Raw genomic sequence first — 21,282 nt, 5'->3', positions numbered from 1 at the left:
TGATGTAAATTGTGAATGACAGTGGTCCCAGCAGAGTCCTTGTGAAACACCCTTTTCACACCTTCTGCCAATCTGCACAAATACAGTAAAATCCCGATGCTTCAAATCCCAGGGGATCCACCCACAAAAGTGTGTTAAGTGGAGCTTCATGACAGGCAAGGAAGCCCATTCCACATTAATATATTGCTATGTAACCTGAAATGCCTACAAACAAGGTCTATGTCAAAAACAACAGATTCAAATGTTAAATCAATGTCCTCTGGTTCTGGATCCTTCCACCAATGGGAACAGTTCCTCTATCTACTTTGTCCAGGCCCCTCATGATTTTGAACACCTTTATTAAATCTCCTCTTAATCTTACCTTTATCGTTTCTTATTTCTAACTAAATAGATTCTATCCTTGATCACTCAAACATCCTCTCTCTCCAGCACTGTAATGTTCTGCTTAATCACTATTACTACCCCTCCCTCTTTCTTTTCTTCCCTATCTTTCCTGAACACCTTGTATCCAGGAATATTTAGTACACAATCCTGCCGTTTTTGAGCCAGGTCTCCATCATCGCCACAACAGCTAAACAACCAATATACCACTTCTATTCTTATGAAACTACTGCACAATAATTATCCATCTGTTATACATACATAGAACATTTTAAAAATGACATACATCTATTGTTAATAGCTAGGTGAATAAACGACTACGAATGTATATTGTTTGTTCGCATATGGTGTTTGATACAGGTTTAGCATAACTTTGCTACTTTTTAATTCTATCCCTCTCGAAATAAAACCTAGTACTTTGCTCTTTTATGGCCTTACCCACCTGTGGCACCTGTGTTTGCCCCGAGATCCTTTTGCTCCTCCACCCCATCTAGACTTGTACCTTGCCATTAAGAAGTGACCTCCCTATTCTATCAAAATGTACGACCTCATATTTATCTTCATTTACCAATTATTGCCCATTCTGCAGGTTTATTAATGCCCTCCTATAATTTGCTGCAATCCTCCTCAGTACTGCCTACACCCAATTTGCTGTCAGCCACAAACTTAGAAATTGTGTCAATTCCAAAGTCCAAATCTTTAATGTAAATTGTGAACAGCAGTGGTCTTAGCAGAGTCCTTGCGAAACACCCATTTTCCACCTTCTGTCAGTCTGAATAACTGCAGAAAAGTCCTGATGAGTTGAATCCCAAGGGATCCACCCACAAGTTCGGGTTAAACAAAGCTTTGTGATAGACGATGAGGGCCCATTCCCACATGAATGTATCTCTATGTAACCTGATATGCCTACAAACACTGTTTATGTCAAAATCAACAGGCTCAAATGCCAAATGAAAATACAAGCAATAAATGTGTGAGAAAGTCTTTGTTCACATCTTACAACGGCCTGACCTTGCAAAGTTCCGGCCTTCAACGTTGAAAAATGTAGAGAGTTAGCTCTGGAAAAACTCTAATTTTTTCTAGTGTGCTGTCTTCGGACATGCGAGAAACAGTCCACCATGTCTTCAATGCAGTCAAACAATGTTTTCAGGTTGCAATGTGAAATCCCTGAGCAGCGCTACAGCCTTTGCTACAGCGACTACGGAAACAGGTGGGCAAGTACTACTCTTGCATCATGTGTCAGTTCTGTCATGTAGTGTACGGCACCGTCCAACTCTATGTAAGCTTCCATGGCTGTCTCTGCTGGAGTTTCCATGTCAGTCACCCGCAGGTGGGTAAAAAATGCCAAGTCATTGGATTGGTTGGCCTCACCCTGCTCCTCCTCGCTCTTGACATCTTGTGCCATTGTAACCTGTTTGAACCCAGCGTGGTGAAAGCAGTTGACAATGGTGACTTCTGTCACCATCTTCCACACCTACTTCATCATGAACATAGCGTCTAGAACAGGTGGATTGTATTCCTGCTTCTCAATGGTCTCGCTAACTGGAGAGATCAGTTGCCATCAGTATTGGGTTTTCAGGTTCCTAATCACCTCCTGATCTATTGGCTGGAGCTTGGCCATGGTGTTGGAAGGCATAAGCATCAGCTTGATGCTCTTCGGGCCGACAATGTTGGGGTGTGTAGGGCAGTTGTCTTTAACAATGACAATCTTTCGCTGATAGGTTTTGTCCACTTTCATACAGGTGATCCAGGCCATCCAAGCAGTTTTATTAGCTTCATACTGCACGAGTAGTGCCTTGACATTATCGAAGCAATGTGGCTTCTTGGACTTCTTTATCATAAGGAGCGGCAGCTTTTCAGTGCCATCCATGTTGGCACAGACAACAGCAGCGATGTATTCCTTGCTCTGCTTTCCGCCATCACCAAAGAGCGGTCTGGCAAAAGATAATAAAATAGTCCAGTTTCATTCATGTTAAGGTGGTCTCGCTGTGCATATACATGCAAGACACGGGAAAGACTATTTTGGAGCTAATCATCTGTCATTGCTGCCATAACTGTCGCACCCTCACCACATATTACATGGAAGATGATGCCATATCTCGTCTTGAATCGGTCCTGCCGTCTGTTGCTGCAGGAGAACTCCGTGTGGCCCAGCTTTTTTGCGAGGGTGACTCCCTTTTCCTGCAGGATTGGCCAGAGATGAAACGTTTCCCGCTCAGGCTACCTTGAGCCACATTAACTGAACTTCTTCAACATCAGGATAGGCAGCTGTTCCCATCCTCTTCCTTGCTGAAGGGAATGCCTGCTTGCTGAACTGTTCCAAGATGTTCACTGTGTGTTTCATAATGGTGGACAAACTTTTATGGTTAAATCTCCCACTTGTTTGCGATGTCCATTTTCTGCTTTGTGCCACAGTTTTCAACTTGCTGTATCAACTTCACCTTCACGTGGTTGAGGGAGGGGGCAGGATTGGCAGCTCAACATTCCAGGATATAGGATCTTCAGACGAGGCAGGGGAGGGGGTAAAAGAGGAGGAGGCATTGCATTATTAGTTAAGGGGTCAGTTACTGGAGTAAGGAGAGATGATATCTTGGAGGGGGCATCGAATGAAGCTTTGTGGGTAGAGCTTAGGAATAAAAAAGGGGCAGCCACATTGTTAGGTGTTTATTATAGACCCCCAGATAGTCAGGGGGAAATTGAGGAGCAAATATGTGCACAATTTACGGAGGTGTATAAAAACAATAATCAGGTAATTATATATAAGGTGATTTCAACTTTCCCAACATTAATTGGGATAGGCAGAGTTAAGGGCTTGGATGGAGTGGATTTCTTGAAATGTATACAGGAGAACATTTTAGGTCAATATGTAGAGGGTCCAACAAGGAACGGCGCAGTGCTAGACCTAATTCTGGGGAATGAAGCTGGACAGGTGGCTGAGGTGGTGGGGGTGCATTTTAGTGATAGCGACCACAATGTGGTAAAATTTAAGCTTAGTATAGACAAAGAAATAGACAAGTTGCAAAAAAATGTTTCGGATTGGGGGAAGAGTGGATTTTAGTAAAATAAGGCAGGATCTGGCCAAGGTAGACTGGGAACAGCTACTTGTGGGGAAACCTACAGAAGACCAGTGGTGGGGGGGTTCAAAAAGGAAATGGGGAGGGTGCAGGCTCAACATGTTCCCTCTAGGGTGATAAGAAGGAGTAATAAGCCCAGAGAACCATGGATAACCAGAGATAGTCAGGATACGATGAGAAGGAAAAGAGAGGCTTTTAGCAGGTACAGGGGGTGCAAATCAGCGGAGGTAATAGTGGAGTACAGAAAGTGCAGGGTGGAGCTTAAGAAAGCAATTCAGAGAGCAAAGAGGGGATATGAGAAAGCTCTGGCTGGTACAAGTAGGGAAAATCCCAAGATATTCTACAAGTATATCAATGGGAAGAGGATAACCAGGGAAAGAGTAGGTCCCATTAGGGACCATGGGGGCAATCTATGGGTGGAGCCAGGGGACATCAGTAGAGTGTTGAACGAATATTTCACATCCGTCTTCACCCAAGAGAATGAGGATGAAGGTATCGAACTTGGGGAGAGAGACTGCGAGGTTCTTGAGCAAATTGATATAGGGAGTGCCAAGGTATTGGAGGTGTTGGCAGGCTTAAAAGTGGGCAAATCTCCAGGTCCGGATGATTTGTGTCCCAGGCTGCTGAGGGAGGCAAGGGAAGAGATCACAGGGGCTCTGACCCAAACTTTTAATTCCTCTCTGGCCACGGGGGAGGTGCCAGAGGGCTGGAGAACAGCTAATGTGGTTCTGCTATTTAAGAAGGGTTGTAGAGATAAGCCAGGGAACTACAGGCCAGTCAGTCTCACATCAGTGGTAGGGAAACTATTGGAGAAAATTCTGAAGGAGAGAATCTATCTCCACTTGGAGAGGCAAGGTTTGATCAGGGATAGTCAGCATGGCTTTGTCAGAGTGAGGTCATGCCTAACAAATTTGATTGAATTTTTTGAGGAGGTGACTAGGTGTGTGGATGAGGGTAGTGCAGTTGATGTAGTTTATATGGATTTCAGCAAAGCCTTTGGCAAGGTCCCACATGGGAGACTTATAAAGAAGGCAAATGCACATGGGATACAGGGTAATTTGGTAAGGTGGATTCAAAATTGGCTTAGTTGCAGGAGACAGAGGGTGATGACAGAAGGATGCTTTAGTGACTGGAAGCCAGTATCCAGTGGCGTACCACAAGGGTGTGTGCTGGGTCCCCTATTATACGTCATTTACATAAATGACATGCATGACTATGTGGAGTGTAGGATTAGTAAGTTTGCGGATGACACAAAGATTGGCCGGGTGGTTAACAGTGAGGTTGAGCGTCTTGGGCCACAGGAAGATATAGATGGGATGGTCAAATGGGCAGATAAGTGGCAGATGAAATTTAACCCTGAAAAGTGTGAGGTGATACACTTTGGAAGGAGTAACTTGACAAGGAAGTATTCAATGAACGGCATGACACTAGGAAGTTCTGAGGGACAAAGGGGCCTTGGCATGTGTGTCCATAGATCTCTGAAGGCGGAGGGGCATGTTAGTGGTGAAAAACGCATGTGGGACACTTACCTTTATCAATCAAGGCATAGATTACAAAAGTAGGGAGGTCATGTTGGAGTTGTACAGAACCTTGGTGAGGCCACAGCTGGAGTAGTGTGTGCAGTTCTGGTCGCCACATTATAGGAAGGATGTGATTGCACTGGAGGGGGTGCAGAGCAGATTCACCAGGATGTTGCCTGGGATGAAACATTTAAGTTATGAAGAGAGGTTGGATAGACTTGGGTTGTTTTTGTTGGAGCAGAGAAGACTGAGGGGCGACCTGATCGAGGTGTACAAGATAAGGGGCATGGACAGGGTGGATACGGAGCAGCTGTTCCCTTTAGTTGAAGGGTCAATCACAAGGGGACATAAGTTCAAGGTGACGGTCTGGAATGCGCTGCCTGGGAGGGTGGTGGAGGCGGGTTGCCTCACATCCTTTAAAAAGTACCTGGATGAGCACTTGGCACGTCATAATATTGGGCCAAGTGCTGGTAAATGGGATTAGGTAGGTAGGTCAGGTGTTTCTCACATGTCGCTGCAGACTTGATGGGCCGAAGGGCCTGTTCTGCACTGAGATTCTTTGATTCACACCAATCGACAACACTCGACTTTCTCATAGGTTTGGCCATACTCGCAGGCTTTTCATGTCCTTTCATTGGGAGATCTCGATGTCAAATGATGGCTGGCCTAGTGCTCCATGATTTCACGCTTTGTGTGGTCTAACTGCACGTTGATTGGTTGGTGTGATCACATGACAAGCTTAGGCAAATTTGGCTAATCCAGAGTTACCAGTGTGGAATGTTGGCTCATCATGGGCATCATTCTATGGGATTTGCTTTTCTGCTAGTGGGAATGGTTGACAACTTCAACATAACTGGAATTTCGTGTCATTCAAGTTGACGCATCGCAATTTCACTGTGCCCTTAATTCCCACTCTCTGCTTTGTCTTGAAGTCAGCTAGCAATCCATTCTGTCACTTGTCCCAGCTCCACACTTTCTGGCCTTATTTATTAATGTATTATGGGGCAGCTTATCAGAGGCCATTTGAAGATCCAAATACACCCCCTGCATAGCCATTGTCTACCCTCTGTCATCACCTCAAAAAATTCAATAAGATTGTCAAGCAGGATTTTTTATTTTGAAATCCATGCTGCCTATTCATTATTATATGCCTCACTTCTAGATGTTCTTCTATTCTTTCATTTCATAAGGATTCTGTTATATTTCCTACCACTGTTGTTTAAGCTGAATGGTCTATAATTCCCTGGATATGGGGTGTCCTTCCTCTTAAATATAGAAATTACATGAGCCACCAGTCCTCTGGCATGGTATTTTTTTTTTCTAGATATGTAGAGTAATGCCTCTGCTATCTCTTCCCTACATACTTTTAAAATACGTGGATGCAATTCATCTGGGCCAGGGTTAGTTGATTTAATCTTTTTTTTTATTTTAAAATATGCTTCTTTCATTATTCATCTCAACATTCAATATCATGTCTAGCTGTTCTATCTCCCTGCTAAATACTAGAGCAGAATAATTATTTAATATTTCTACCATCTCTCTGTGGTATTATCCTGTCCATCCCTTGTTGATCCTATTCTCATCAGTCTTTTTTACTGGTGTGCCTATAAAATATTTTACTGTTGTTTAATGTTCATGAACAATTTAATTTCATAGTACCTCTTTGCTTTCCGAATCTTTTTTTTAAAAAAACTTATTTCCTAATGTTTTTATATTTTCTCTTCTTAGGCAGTCTTCTTCTGTCTCTGTACTTAATTTATGCCTCTTTTCTAACCATCAATTGTTCCTTTAAGTCTTTATTCATTCATGGAGACCCACTAATGTTTAATTTGTTCTTTCCTTTCAGCAGAGTATATTTTCCCTGCCCTCTGTTGAATGCCGTTTTAAACTTATCCCATTGTTGTTTGCCAATATAGTTTCCCATTTTATCTTCCCATATTCTTTTCTTAGTCCCTCAAAATCAGCTTTCTTCTAATCTATTAAATTGGGTTTCGTCATATTTATTTATGTCCTTCTCTATCATCTTAAAGCGTATTATATTATGGTCACTATTGCTGAGATGTTCCCCAACTTCTACTTCTCTTATTAGCTCTAGTTCATTCCCCATTACTAGTTCCTATAACTAATCTTCCCTTTTTGGGCTTTTTACATATTGGGTTAGAAAGGAGTCTTGTACATATTGTAGGAACTTAATCCCCCTTTTCCCCTATATCGGTCTCTTCTGTCCAATTAATATTACAGTAGTTGAAATCCCCCATGATTATTATTCAACACTTTTTACTCATTTCTCTAATTTGTTTGCATAATTCTTCCTCTACCTCCCTTCCACTATTAGGTGGTCTATAGACTACACCTATTGCGAATGACCCTTTATTATCTTTCATCGCCTTTATCCCTACTACCATTGTTATCCCGAATAAGTACAGTTCCACCTCCCTGTTTTCCGCCCCCCTCTATCTTTTCTAAACAGGTTCTCTCTGCAGTGTTTAATTCCCAATCCTGACATTCCTATAGGCAGGCCTCAGAATCTCTACTATGTCTAGTTCCTCCCAATGCATGATTACCTCCAGCTCCTCTGTTTTACTCCAGACACTGCAGGGACATTTCAACTCAACTTTAATAGGATTTCCTCTCACTATATGCTTAACCATCTTTTTAGACTCTTGAGCAGGAGCTGACCACTACCGACAACAATGGACAAACTATCAACATGTACAGGTAGGCACTAAGAGTTTGTGCCTGTTGCAAACTGGAGTAAGACTACTTTTGAGATTTTATTTTGGAGCTTTAACTGTTAAACCAATAAACTGCAGCTCATTTGTTCTGGCAGAAATGTTTCTCGGGCAACATTATATTCCAAGATGCTGCATTTTCTGTTTTTATTTCCGATTTCCAAACATCTGCAGCATTTTGCCTTTGTTTTCATATATTAACCTAGTGCTTTTAGATCCCCCAATTTCCATCTGCTTTCACAGATTCTATCCACCCCTCCATCACTTCTTTGAGTTACCATTGCCTTCAGGCATTCTTTTCATCATCTTGTCTCTTTCTTGGATTGACTCCCTCTGCCATCAGACTTTCTCCCTTCTATTCCTTGGCTTTCCTCCCTTTGCATTCTGAGGTAGATAGCTTCCAAACTGAGAACTCATCTTTGCAATCTCCTCCAAACCTACAATTTCCTGAGTCCCTGAACTCTGTTCCACTGGCTCTGGCTGCATTTACACACCCACACTCCCTTCGACCAAGCTTCAGCATTCTAGGCCTCGGTCTCCGAAATTTCATCCTCGAAACCCTTTTATCTCTCCTTCTCCTTGACCTCCTTTAAAGACCCTCTATAAAACTCACTCCTTTAACAAAGCTACTGTGCAACATTTATAAGATTGCCTTCTTTGACTCAGCATCCATTTTTTGATAACGCCTCTATGAAACATCTTGGGATGGTTTTCAAAAAAGGCACTATACAAATACAGGCCAATATTATTGTAATAGAGAGCAGTACAATCAACTCTGTTGAAGTTTCACTGCCAAAATTGGTTTTAAAGTCTGAGCTATAGAGAATAGCTCAATCTGTTTGTTTCGAGAAATAAGGATTTAGTTCATTTTACATTTTAATGAAACTCGTGGAGGTGAGCTAGTCAAAGAAAGAAAAGGCCATTTGGTCCCTTGAGCTGACTCCACCATTCGATAAGATCATGGCTGATGTGATTGTGGCCGATCAAAAATTTGTCTAACTCAATCATGAATATATTCATGACCCAGCCTCCACTGCTCTCTGGGGGAGTGAATTCCACAAACTAACGACCCTCAAGAGAAAAAAATTCTCATCTCAGTCTTAAATGGGAAATCTCTTATTCTTAAACTGTATCCCCTAGTTCTAGTCTTCCCCACAAGGGGAAAGACTCTGTCATGTCCTGTCAGGATCTTACATGATTCAATTAGATCACCTGTCATCTGCTAAATTCCAATGGATACAGGCCAAACCTGTCCAACCTTTCCTTGCAAGATAAGTCCTTTATCCCAGCAATCAGTCAATTGAATCTTCTCTGTACTGTTTCTAATGCAATTATATTCTTTAAGTAAGGAGCTAAAACTGTACCAGAGTACTCCAGATGCAGTTTAATTTAGGCCTTGTACAGCTGAGGCAATACTTCCCTACTTTTACACACAATTCTTCTTGATATAAATGACACTATTCCATTTGCCTTCCTAATCATGCAGCACCTGCAGATTAACTTTTTGTGATTCATGTACCAGGACACCCAGGTCTCTCTGTACTGTAGAGTCCTGCAGTCTGTCCCCATTCAAATAATATTCTGCTTTTCTACTCTTCCTGCCAAAGTGGATAAGTTCACATTTTCTCACAATATACTCCATCTGGCAAATTTTTATGCACTCACTTAACCTATCTAAATCCCTTTTAGACTCTTTATACCCTCTTGACAACTTACTTTATTGCCTTTATATCATCAGCAAATTTAACTACATTACATTCGGTTCCTTCATCCAAGTCATTGGTATAGATTGTAAATAGTTGAGGCTGCAGCACTGATCCCTGTGGAACTCCACTAGTAATAGCTTGCCAGCCTGAAAATGCTCCTTTATTCCTTTTCTCCTCTTCCTTTTAGCTAACCTATCCTCTATCCATGCTAACATGATTACCTGCTACATCATAGCCTCTTATTTGGTGTAGTAATCTTCAATATGGCACCTTATCATTTGCCTTTTGGAAATCTGAGTACACTACTTCTGCAGGTTCCCCTTTATCCACCTTATCAGTATTTCCTCATAGAACATTAGTCAAACATGATTTCCCTTTTACAAAATCATGCTGACTTTGCCTGATTGTATTATGATTTTCTAAATGTCTTATTACTTCCTTAATAACAGATTCTAGCATTTTCCCTATTTAACTTATAAATTCATGTAAAAATATGGGTTCAGGGGTCCAGGTGTTGCGTCACCACTACCCTCGTGAATGACATGTTGGTAAAATATGGAAATATATTTACTCTTTGGCAAATAAGGTCAATGCTAACCTGTCTTTCATTCTGCTTTTCTGAACTTAAAAAAAACTGTTAGTAACAGTAATTACAGGAATGCTTTCCAGATTTAAATGCATGGCTCCTTGAACTTTTGCAGTTAAATAGTAAACCCTTAATGAGGGCTCATAGCTTCATTCATTCCGAAAGTAATTTAGACGAAAATGCAAATATTAATGAGTCTTCAAACGCTTATCACAGCATTTAGGTAGGAAATTTAATGTGTCTAGAAGCTTGACTCGCAGTTAAACCTTGGAGCAAAAGCATAAGTAACCTATTTAAATCCCATCAAAATTTACATCAGCTTTTATTTTACAATCATTGAACTACAAAGCTCAGTGTGGTTCCATATGCACTTCATTTTCTTGTCTTTGTACATACATAAACATCCTCAAATTCATGCTATGACAATTGCAGTACCTTCCCACCAATCTTAGATTCAATTTTAGCTATTCTGGCCAGACTCCAGAAGCTTTATAACCTCCTGCTTATTTCCACTGTGGGGAATCTTCCTTCCCCTGCCTAATCCTGAGTTTGAGAAATGAGCCTCATTCTGCCTATGCTATGATCTTGAAAACTCATCTCTGCCTGAATGACTCACTGTGGAAGCCCTGATGTTTTTGATTTTTTTTGTGATGAATCCACAGACCAGACACAATTCAGCTAATAGACCCTATTCTGCCTATCAGGTGGGGAAAACTTGATCCAGAAAATGGTCTAGGAAACTTCAATACCAGTGAGAAAGAAGAGGTCAGCTGCCACAAGTTAGCTATATTAAAATTAACCACCTTAGCCTAGCTGCAGTCAATTGATCATTGAATAGAGACACATCAAAACTAAGAGTTAGCTCATTTTTTTTCTTTATGGAGATCACAACATCCATCCTAGGTTGTTTTCTCCCCACATACTCTCTTAACCCACCTATGAAACAAAAAGCTAACCTGCTTTGTAGTTTTGTCCACCTCAAATCAGAAAAAGACAGTTGGCCCGAGGCTGCAGAAGTGAGAACTGGTAAAGGACAGACTTTTAATATTCATGTTGCTAGAGGAATTTAACAGGAAATAGGGAGGGGTGAGGTCATGCAGGGATTTGAGCACAAAAATGGAAAGTTTAAACTATAGATACCTCCAGTGAATTTGTGATAGGGAACTGGAACTCTGCCCACAAGGAGGTGGAAGAGATGAAAAATTCCAAAAGGATATTGGATGAGAACTTGAACAAAAACTTACAGGGCTACGGGAAGCTGGCATGGACTTGATGAGTCAAATGGCCTCCTTTTCTGTTATAATGGTTATGACTCTATGTATAGCAAGTATGCAGAATCTGATGCTAGTGGCTGTTCAAACAAATACTGTTCATAGTTTTAAGTCAGATTTAGAAGGGCAGCAGTGCAACAAACTCTTGTAATGTGTGGATGCAATTTGTGGACAATCATGGATCCTCAGTGTATCCAAGGACAGCATGATAGCCTTCTGGAGTTGGATCTGTTTTCATTCCGGAAACAGAAACTTAGAGAAGGTATGGTGCTTTTAATGTGATGAGGTGATGAGCTTTTGCACAGTTGAATAAGTTATTAAAATGAATAAGGGTGGGAGCTCTAGAGGCACAATTATAATAGATTTAAGACAAGAGTTAAGTTATATGTTAATAAGTATCCCCCCACTCCCTTTGTGAGTCAAAACCCTTTGGAACCGATTACCGAAGAAGAATTTGGCAAGTACAGATTCCCTGCAGCTCGACTAGTTCTCAAGTTATGGTAGGGAGAATGTGATATCAGAGTGCAGCGAGGCTCACTAGCCTTCTATAACTTCATTTGATTACCTTTATGAGTCAGAGAGAAATGTCCCAAAGTCTTTTTTTCAATTGTTAGGTTTCTTTTTATTTGACTGCCAGAAGTTTAAATGACTAAACTGCTAGTCAATGGTGTACAAAGATGCACATCCAGATGGGGTGGATTGGATGGATGACAGTAATACAAGTGGGAGGACTTCAACACTATCTTTTCCCTCAATTGCAAAAAATTAGTAACACAACAATAAATTTTCACTCAATGGAAATCGGGGGTCCTTAAATACCATCGCTAGTGCTATGTACTAGCCTTCCTTTTTTTATGTCATCAAAACTGAAGCCATTTGTACAAAACGCAGAAAGTAGAGGGGAGATTCAAAAAAGGAATAAGGGGACCTATAAAGAATATGGGGATAGATAAGCAGCTAACATAAAAGGGAACCCAAAAGTAATTTATGAATGCATAAACTTATACAAGGGTATTCAAAACAAGAGCTGAACTGAGAAAGGACATAAAAGATGATGTCCTTTTAGAGATAGAGGGCATGTCTGTGGTTACTTCATCAGTCTTCACTAAAGAGGAACATGCTGCCAATGTAACAAAGGAGGAAGTAGTAATGGAATGAGATATGATAAAATTATATAGAGACACCTAAAAGTACTCAGGAAAATCATGAGGTCTAGATAGTGTGCGTCCTAGATTACTGAGGGAAGGGTGAAAATTGCAACGGTTTTGGCCAGGATCTCCCAATCCTCCTGAAGGGTTGGTGGAAGCAGATTCAACAATATTTTTCAATAGAAGTTTGGATAAATGCTTAAAGGGAAAACATTTCCTATGGACTATGGAGAAAAAGAGAAGAAAAATAGGACTAATATTTCTTCATATTCGTTTTTGGGGTGTGGGTGTCACTGGCTAGACCAGTATTTATTGCCCATCCCTAAATGCCCTTGAGAAGGTGGTGGTGAGCTGCTTTCTTGAACTGCTGCAGTCAATGCGGTGTAGGTACACTCACAGTGCTGTTGGTTGGGGGGGGGGGGGGGGTCTTCCAGGATTTTGACCCAACAACAGTGAAGGAGCAGAGATACAGTTCCAAGTCAGGATTGTCAGTGGCTTGGAGGGGAACTTCCAGGTGGTGGTGTTACCATGTGACTGCTGCCCTTGTCCTTATAGATGGTAGTGGTCATGGGTTTGGAAGGTGCTGTCTAATGAGGCTTGGTGAGTTCCTGCAGTGCATCTTGTAGATGGTACACACTGCCTCCACTGTGCGTCAGTGGTGGAGGGAATGCCAATCAAGTGGGCTGCTTAGTCCTGGATGGTGTCAAGCTTCTTGAATGTTGTTGCAGCTGCACTCATCTATGCAAGTGGAGAGTATTCCATCACACTCCTGACTTGTGTCTTGTAGATGGTGGACTGGCTTTGGGGAGTCAGGAAGTGAGTTACTCATTGAAGGATTCCTAGCCTCTAACCTGCTCTTGCAGCCACAGTATTTATATGGCTAGACCAGTTCAGTTTCTGGTCAATGGTAACCCCCAGGATGTTGATAGTGGGGGATTCAGTGATGGTAATGCCATTGACTGTCAAGGAGATATGGTTAGATGCTCTCTTGTTGGAGATGGTCATTGCCTGGTGCTTTTGCCACACAAATGTTACTTGCCTTGTCAGCCCAAGCCTGGATGTTGCCTAGGTCTTGCTGCATTTGGACGTGGACTGCTTCAGTATCTGAGGAGCCATGAACAAGGTGCTAAACATTGTGCAATCATCAGTGAACAGCCCCACTTCTGACCTTATGATGGTAGGAAGGTCATTGAAGCAGCTAAAGATGGCTGGTCCTAGGTCACTACCCTGAGGAACTCCTGCAGTGATGTCCTGAAACAGAGATGATTACTCGGTCAAATGCTGCCTTGATGTTTCGCCTTGCCTCTGGAGTTCAGCCCTTTCATCCATTTTTGAGCCAAGGCTATAATGAGGTCAGGTGATGAGTGATCCTGGTGGAACCCAAACTCAGTATCAGTGAGCAGGTTATTGCTAAGCAAGTACAGCTTGATAGCACTGTTGATGACCCCTTCCATCACTTCACTGATGATTAAGAGTAGACTGATGGGGCGGTAATTGGCCAGGTTAGATTTGTTCTGTTTTTTGTGTACAGGACATATCTGGGCAATTTTCCAGTGCCGGGTAGATTGCCAGTGTTGTAGCTGTGCTGAAATATCTTCGCTAGGGGCACAGCAAGTTCTGGAACACAAGTCTTCAGTATTACTGCCGGAATATTGTCAAGGCCCATAGCCTTGGCAGTATTCAGTGCCTTCAGCTGTCTCTTGATATCACGTGGAGTGAATCGAATTGGCTGAAAAATGGCATCTGCAATGCTGGGGACCTTCAGAGAAGGCCGAGATGGATCATCCACTTGGCACTTCTGGCTGAAGATTGTTGCAAATGCTTCAGCCTTATCTTTTGCACTGACATGCTGGGTTCCCCCATTATTGTGGATGGGGATATTTGTGGAGGCCCCTCCTCCAGTGAATTGTTTAATTGTCCACCACCATTCACAACTGGATGCGGCACAGCTGCAAAGCTTAGATCTGATCCATTGGTTGTGGGATCACTTATCTCTGTCCATCGCTTGCTGCTTAAGCTATTTGGCATGCAAGGACTCCTGTGCTGTGGCTTTACCAGGTTGATACCTAATTTTTAGGCATGCCTGGTGCTGCTACTGCCATGGCCTCCTGCACTCTTCACTGAACCAGGGTTGATCCCCTGGCTTGGTGGTAATGGTAGAGTGGGGGATATACTGGGCCATGAGACTTCAGATTGTGGTTGAGTACAGTTCTGCTGCTGGCATCAAAATCATATGTCACATGGGCACGAAGTGGCTCAATCCAAGATGACTCCAGGCAAAAACCAAGGTCTTCAAGGACGTACTTTGCGATTTCCTGTTTGCCAATGACTATACACTAGCTGCAGATCAGAGCCGGACATGCAATGTAGCATGGACTAGTTCTTCCATGCATGCGACAGCTTCGGCCTTACGATCACATGAAGAAAACTGAGGAATGTACCAGCCTGCTCTAGGAAAGCCCCCATCTTCAGCTTAAGGCTTCAGTCCACAACCAGAACCTGTGGATGAGTTCACTCATCTCGGTGGCACACCTCTCTCTCAAGCTGTCCATACCGATGATGAGACATGCAAGATTGTCAAAGCAAGACTTTAGCAGACTTTGCACATCAGTCTGGGAACCTTCCAGCACAGATCAGCTTTAAGCAATCACCTATGACCCACCAGTACCGTACTAAGCACCCCAGATGAAGAACATGGTCATCTTCTCCTCAAAGAATGAGCAAGAGACTCAGAGCCAAAAACAGCTAAAGCAGACAGTTGAAATATAGTTTTTATATTTTATTATATATTTTTGAAGAAATTAAGTTGCAACAACAATCAGGTTCCATACTTTTGTAGTTAGGAAATAATAAATTCCCATACCTTCCGTACTCAGGCCAGGACTGGAGGTGAATTTGGCCACATCTACAATCTTCACAGCAAACTGCTGTCCTGTTTCTCTGTTGATACATCTTCTCACAACACTGAATGGTCCCCTGAAATTCAAAGACACAAGTTTAAAAATAAAAGTTTAGATACTCTACATTTTTTAAAAAGTCTAAATAATATGCAAATTTTCAATACTGTAGTTCAGCAAATCAGTGTTTAATTAACCAGTAGACCAAAACAACATGGATGGGACCAACAGAAAATCTCTTCCAATAATTATATTTTTCATAGGATTTTTCAGAAGCTTTTTAAAATATAATTTGCAGTATATTTTCATATTACTTTAAACTACAGTTAAACCAATAGTTTTTCCCCAGCAATTAACTGTATACTTCCTCTAGTAAACAATGTACTTTACACTTCATTAACACTGACAAAAGTAAATAAGAGCATCTAGAAACCACCTGCCCCACCCCCTCTTTTCAACAGTATAAATGCCATTGTAGTTCTGCCTCTCTCCAGCTCTGAAGAGTCATACAGACTTGAGACGTTAGCTCTGCTTCTCTCTCCACAGATGCTACCAGACTTGCTGAGTTTTACCAGCATTTTCTGTTTTTATTTCAGGGTATCAACTAATTGCTTTCATCAACTTTTGCTAGTTATGCACAAACTGGGTTCTCGACTTGCAAGCATTTCATCGGTATCTACTTTTACACTTTAGTTGATTTGATAGGCAATGATCCTTTCAATGGCCTTGAACATCAATTATCCTGAGTAGTCACATCTGCAGTTATCAGACAATGCAGAGATTTCAACTACAGAAACATCTGAAATGAATTCCAAAAGTACAATTCACAGCATCAGTACAAGTCAATTCTATGAATTTTCCACTTATTCAGTAGGGTAAGCATCACCCTAACATGTCACTCATTGCATAGGTTTGTGTCATTTTGTGTTAATCAGCTCACTTTTCAAATGCCTTGTTAATTCTGCAGAATATGCAACTGACAAATGAGATTTACATAATCAGCACTATTTTTAGGTGGTTTGAAACTATTAACTGTAAATTTAAATGTGCTTGATAACCACTTCTAGCTTCTATAGAAGGGCAATCCTGTCAATTCAATAATAAATGTAATCTCCAGATATTACATTTAATAAAAGAAAAACACATTCGCATTCAAGCAAGATAGTTCAAGTGACTTAGTAGTAAAGAGGTGTGCATTCTAACCAGATTACATGGATTCAAACTAGTACTGATTTGCATAATGGGCATTAATATTTAATGATTTACATATGTCTATTCAGGTTGGAGGCCATTTAAATCATCAATGAAAACTTAAAATCTTAGATAACTATTGGGTACTTTAATAGAAGGTATTTTTTAAAGCAGATAATGCGTGGGGCACAAAGTAATAGCATTACTCTGACAATTACATGAATGTAACAAAGTCCCAAAAGAAAACACTTAAAATAGCCACAAAAACCTAGAGCTGAACTGAAAGGGCAATTTCATTAATTATTAGGACTTCAGCAAGTATTGATTTTGTACCAGCATGATCCATCCTAAGCACATTCCACACATTATCTAATCAGACTGGGATGAACTAACTAATATATAATTTGAGTGAAATACTAATGAGAATTCATTCCTTGTTAAAAATGTAAAGGCTGCATTTGCCATTATTGTAAGAAGTTACCTTGTAAAATCAAACAGGACAGGTGACCATTTGGTCCATCATACCTGTCTTAGTTCTTTGAAAGAGCTATCCTCAATTCTTTTTCCATAGCCCCGCATTTCTTTTTCTTTTCAAATATTTATCCAATTCCCTTTTGAAAGCTACAAGTGAATCTGTCTCCACCACCCTTTTAAGCAGTGCATTCCAGATCATCACTCACTGTGCAAACAAAAATTCTCATGTACCCTCTTGTTCTTTTGCCAAACACCTAGGTCCTTTGATTATTAGTCCACCCCCACCACAGTGGAAGCAGTTTCTGTAACAACACATTTTTCACTGCATATATCATATAAAATTCCTTTAAACATGCCACTGAAGATATTTAACATCATCATTCGGGTAAAATAAATGGCTATTATAGGAATCATATCTTCAGGTGGGTTTACAAATTTATGTGGCATATCAGCAACTCTCCTACAAAGCTAAAGAACAAATTTAGATGTATACCGTATAGTAGTTGACAAGCATGGTGCAATCAGGCAACTGGAACATGGATGTGTTTCATAGAATTAATCTTGCTGATTACAAACATCAAAGGCCTACCAGATTTATACCGAAGTGCAATAGTTAAACATCTTCTGCCATAATAAAGTTAACGGAACTTTATGTTTTATGGCAAAGGAGAACATAAAAGTTGAGATGTAATGGCGAATCCATATGAAATTTTAAGACCACACAGTGTACTATGCAGAGTTTTGGGCTCCACAATATGAAGCACACTGAAGTAATAAAAGAGGGAACAATGCAGTTTTACTAAGGTGTTGCTTGACATGAGAGTATACAAATATGAAGACAGGCTTGAAAAATTTGAGGTGTTTGTGTTAGAACAGAGGGCAGAGGGGATTAATTCTTTGAGGTCACAATCCCGAACATTGTCTTGTGTATTACTCTTAGCAATGTTTCAAACACAGATATGCTTAATAGCTCTTTAAAATAGGGAACAGAGGAATGTTGTAGAAACATAGTTGTTCAACTGCTATTATCACCAATAGGAATCTATAGCCATTAGCGAGTTCAATTTCAAATGTGTCATTCTGGATAGCTGCTAAATGGCAGGGGCAGCATGCAAAAGGGGAAAAAGAAAAAGGGATGAATGAAATTCAAAGCCATTAGTTCAGTTAAAACTAAGAGTTCCATTGCTCTGCTTTCTATTTAAGTCTGTGTGCTGCATGGACACTGAAATAACCCTGATCTTTTAACAGAATTGTGTATTGCTGAAAAAAAAAAAGACATGCCAAAGCTTTTCATCTTGCATTCACCGGGACACTTCACAAGAATACCAACATAAAGGGAAAACAACAATTTATACTGTATGAGAACAGAGTAATGATTGGTTGGCAGTGTGGTGCATTTGCTGCACTGGAAGCTACATATTATATATTAATACACAGGGCCTTGTTCTTTGTAGACAGGAAGAACATGTACACACCTTAATTTGTTTTGCTGAAACAGGCACAAGTGACAGCTATTCACTGACTCATTCCTCAAGACAATGCCTTGACCAATCAGGGACAAGCTGCCTAGTTTAAATTTCAAACAATGCTTGGCAGTTAACTGTCAGTCACCATCAATTGATGCGTTCTCCATGGCAGCACCTCTACCAGAGTCCACTTGCCAACCAATCAGCACTCTTCTTATACAGTATAAATTGTTGCTTTCCCTTATATTGGTATTCTTGCGAAGTGCCCTGATAAGTGCAAGATAAAAAGCTTCAACATGTTTCTTTCTTCAGCAATACTCAGGCTCTGTACTACCAAATGACTATTAATAGTATTCAGTTGCATCTAACATAAAACAAGACAAAATAGAGCTTGTATCGCAACTGTGGCAACATCTCAGAACTGGGTGGGTATGGATGGAGGCCTAGATCCTAGAGATGCAAAATATTTAGTTTTTAAATGGGGACCATGTTATGAGTGCTATTGGTATGTGGTATGTTTAAACCCTGAGGGACAGTCCTAGAAACCTGGGTATCCTGTATGCTTGAAAATACAATTGAATTGCTAGAATGAGTGATGTTGAAAATAGGTTAGAGTTTCGTGATTTAAAATGTCAATTGACAAAATATATTTTTGCAAGCGAACAGCCCTAAAATTTTCTAACTGAAACACTGCTCAAGAAAATGTAATTGAAATCTGTGATGCCTGTCACCTTTATAAATATGCTGTTAGGGATACGTATGGTGTAAGCTGTAGAATACAATATCATTTTTGGCGCAGGCAATTGCTAAAATTCTTGGAAATACCTTACTCTAATCCGCTTGCAAATCAAGGAAATCCAACTATAAATGTACTATGCAGAATGATGAACAATTTATTCTTCTTTAACATATTTATATATTATAGGACATCTTAAATTATTTCTGATGTACTGGCTCCAGTAATATCTGTCATGTTTATCTGCTCGGGTGATTCTTACAGCAATTGCACATTTTAAACTTAGAGTTCATTACCATTTGCTCATTGGCCCCGCCTCCCTCCATTATGGGAAAGATAAGAAAGTGTGAAAAAAGTGCAGCATAGATTCCATAGAACATTATCAGGGATGAGAAGTTACTGTTATGAAGAGGCGTGAGAGGTTAACATTTCTTTCATTAGAGCCGGGAAGTTCAAAGTAAAAAGAGATAGTCAAGATTCTGGAAGACAAATGATATGGTTAATATTAATGGATTATTCCCACGAATCAACAAAATGTTAACAAACAGACCAAAATTTACCACAAGATAAAGGATTCAAAAAGGAGCCAAGAATTTTTCTTTACACAGTTGGATAAAATGCATACTTCTTTGTCACAAATTGTCGACAAAGAGTTTGAAAGGATATGAAAACTGCTTAAAGAATATTTAAGGGTATAAAAACAGAGCAGGAGAGTGGGATTAGACTGTGATTTAATACTGTTATAGGATTAAACTACAGACAACACATTTCAATTTTTGTACTCAGCAAACAAAAACAAATTATTTTAGGCATGAAGTTGATGAGCTTTAACAATCAGCAATTACCACAAAATTTGAGGGCAATTTCTGGACAACAGCAAATACTTCACAAAAAGTAAGTCATATTTATTGACTGGATTAAAAGACACAAAAATATCAGTAGTTCTTATTTGAACACTTCAGCCCCTCCCAAAAGCCTTAGCTTGGGCTCAATATTTTTGCTCAGTGTGGTTACCATTATCTGAAGGAAGATCCTTAAGTCTAAGCATTTGCAAAGTGCATAATGTCTCAGGATTCGTCAGTGGGATTTAAGTAAACTAAATAGCACAGCCTCCAATAAAATCTACTTTGTTGTTCTTGAAAATAAGAGGGAAAATGTTCAAAGCATTATTCAAGTACACTTTATACTGATTGTTTTATACTGATTGTTTTTTTTTAAAGAATTAAGAATGACATAGAAATGACAACATAGCAACTGGCAGTGCAGCCATGTATCTTCCATGCAAGCATTAGTCTGAATCTCATGTGCCCGCTTTGCTTTCTCTTATTATTCTCACATTATTCTCTTTTTTCCTCCAATTACCTATCTAATCCATTCTTAAATGTGCTTCAATCAGTAACTCCAGTGAGGCATTGTAGACTCAATCCTCTATGTAAAAACATTCCTTCTGATCATAGATATAAAAACATATGTAAAAGATTTAGAACTATGTCCTCTCATTCCAGGCCGTTCACACGCTAGAAACAGTCTGTTTCTATCAAATCTCTACAATCCCCTCAGAATTTCAAATGCCTCTTTCAAATCTGTTTCCATTTTCTTTGAATAAAAATAATTTTTCAAGTCTTTCTTCCTATTTCTATTGCCTCATTTCAAGCTGCCTAAAAGGATAAGAGCAATCACATACATGGAACACAGCTATCTAAAAGTTCTGTGCCAAGTCACAAACTACCCCAAGTTGGGCATACATCGCCATCTCTTCATTGTTGCTGGGTCAAAATCCTGAACTAAAATCCCTACCTAATGGTATTGTGGGAGCACCCGTGTCACATGGATTGCAGCAGTTCAGGAAAGAAATCCACCACTACTGTCTACAAATTAACTTTTATACAGATTCATTATTACATCTTGACTTTTATATTCTATACATTTGCCATAACACCCAGTATAAAATTCGTTGTTTCTAATGGTCTTTCGACAATTAAGATGCACTTCTTAATGTGTTGTGAACCTGAGCCCCCAGAATCCCCTGGTTTTCCACATTTACCAGTTGTCCAAAGTATATTTACATCTTTTTTGACCGACTGTACCAACTCACAGTGG

General features: G+C 40.3%; 1 protein-coding gene across 5 annotated transcripts in view; it reads right to left on the bottom strand.

The window, feature by feature from the left end:
- caska (calcium/calmodulin-dependent serine protein kinase a) overlaps positions 1-21,282 on the bottom strand; it is a 515,992-nt gene that overhangs the window by 384,974 nt on the left and 109,736 nt on the right. For all 5 annotated transcript variants that reach the window (XM_078559724.1, XM_078559725.1, XM_078559726.1 and 2 more), the window contains exon 2: positions 15,282-15,394. In XM_078559724.1, the coding sequence (XP_078415850.1) occupies positions 15,282-15,394 (113 nt within the window). The remainder of the gene's footprint in view (positions 1-15,281; positions 15,395-21,282) is intronic.

The sequence above is a fragment of the Cetorhinus maximus genome, chromosome 16, assembly GCF_964194155.1.
Source record: "Cetorhinus maximus chromosome 16, sCetMax3.hap1.1, whole genome shotgun sequence".
NCBI classification, from domain to species: Eukaryota; Metazoa; Chordata; class Chondrichthyes; order Lamniformes; family Cetorhinidae; genus Cetorhinus; species Cetorhinus maximus.
The sequence above is the reverse complement of the archived record's forward strand: the minus strand, read 5'-3'. Positions and strand labels throughout refer to the sequence as shown.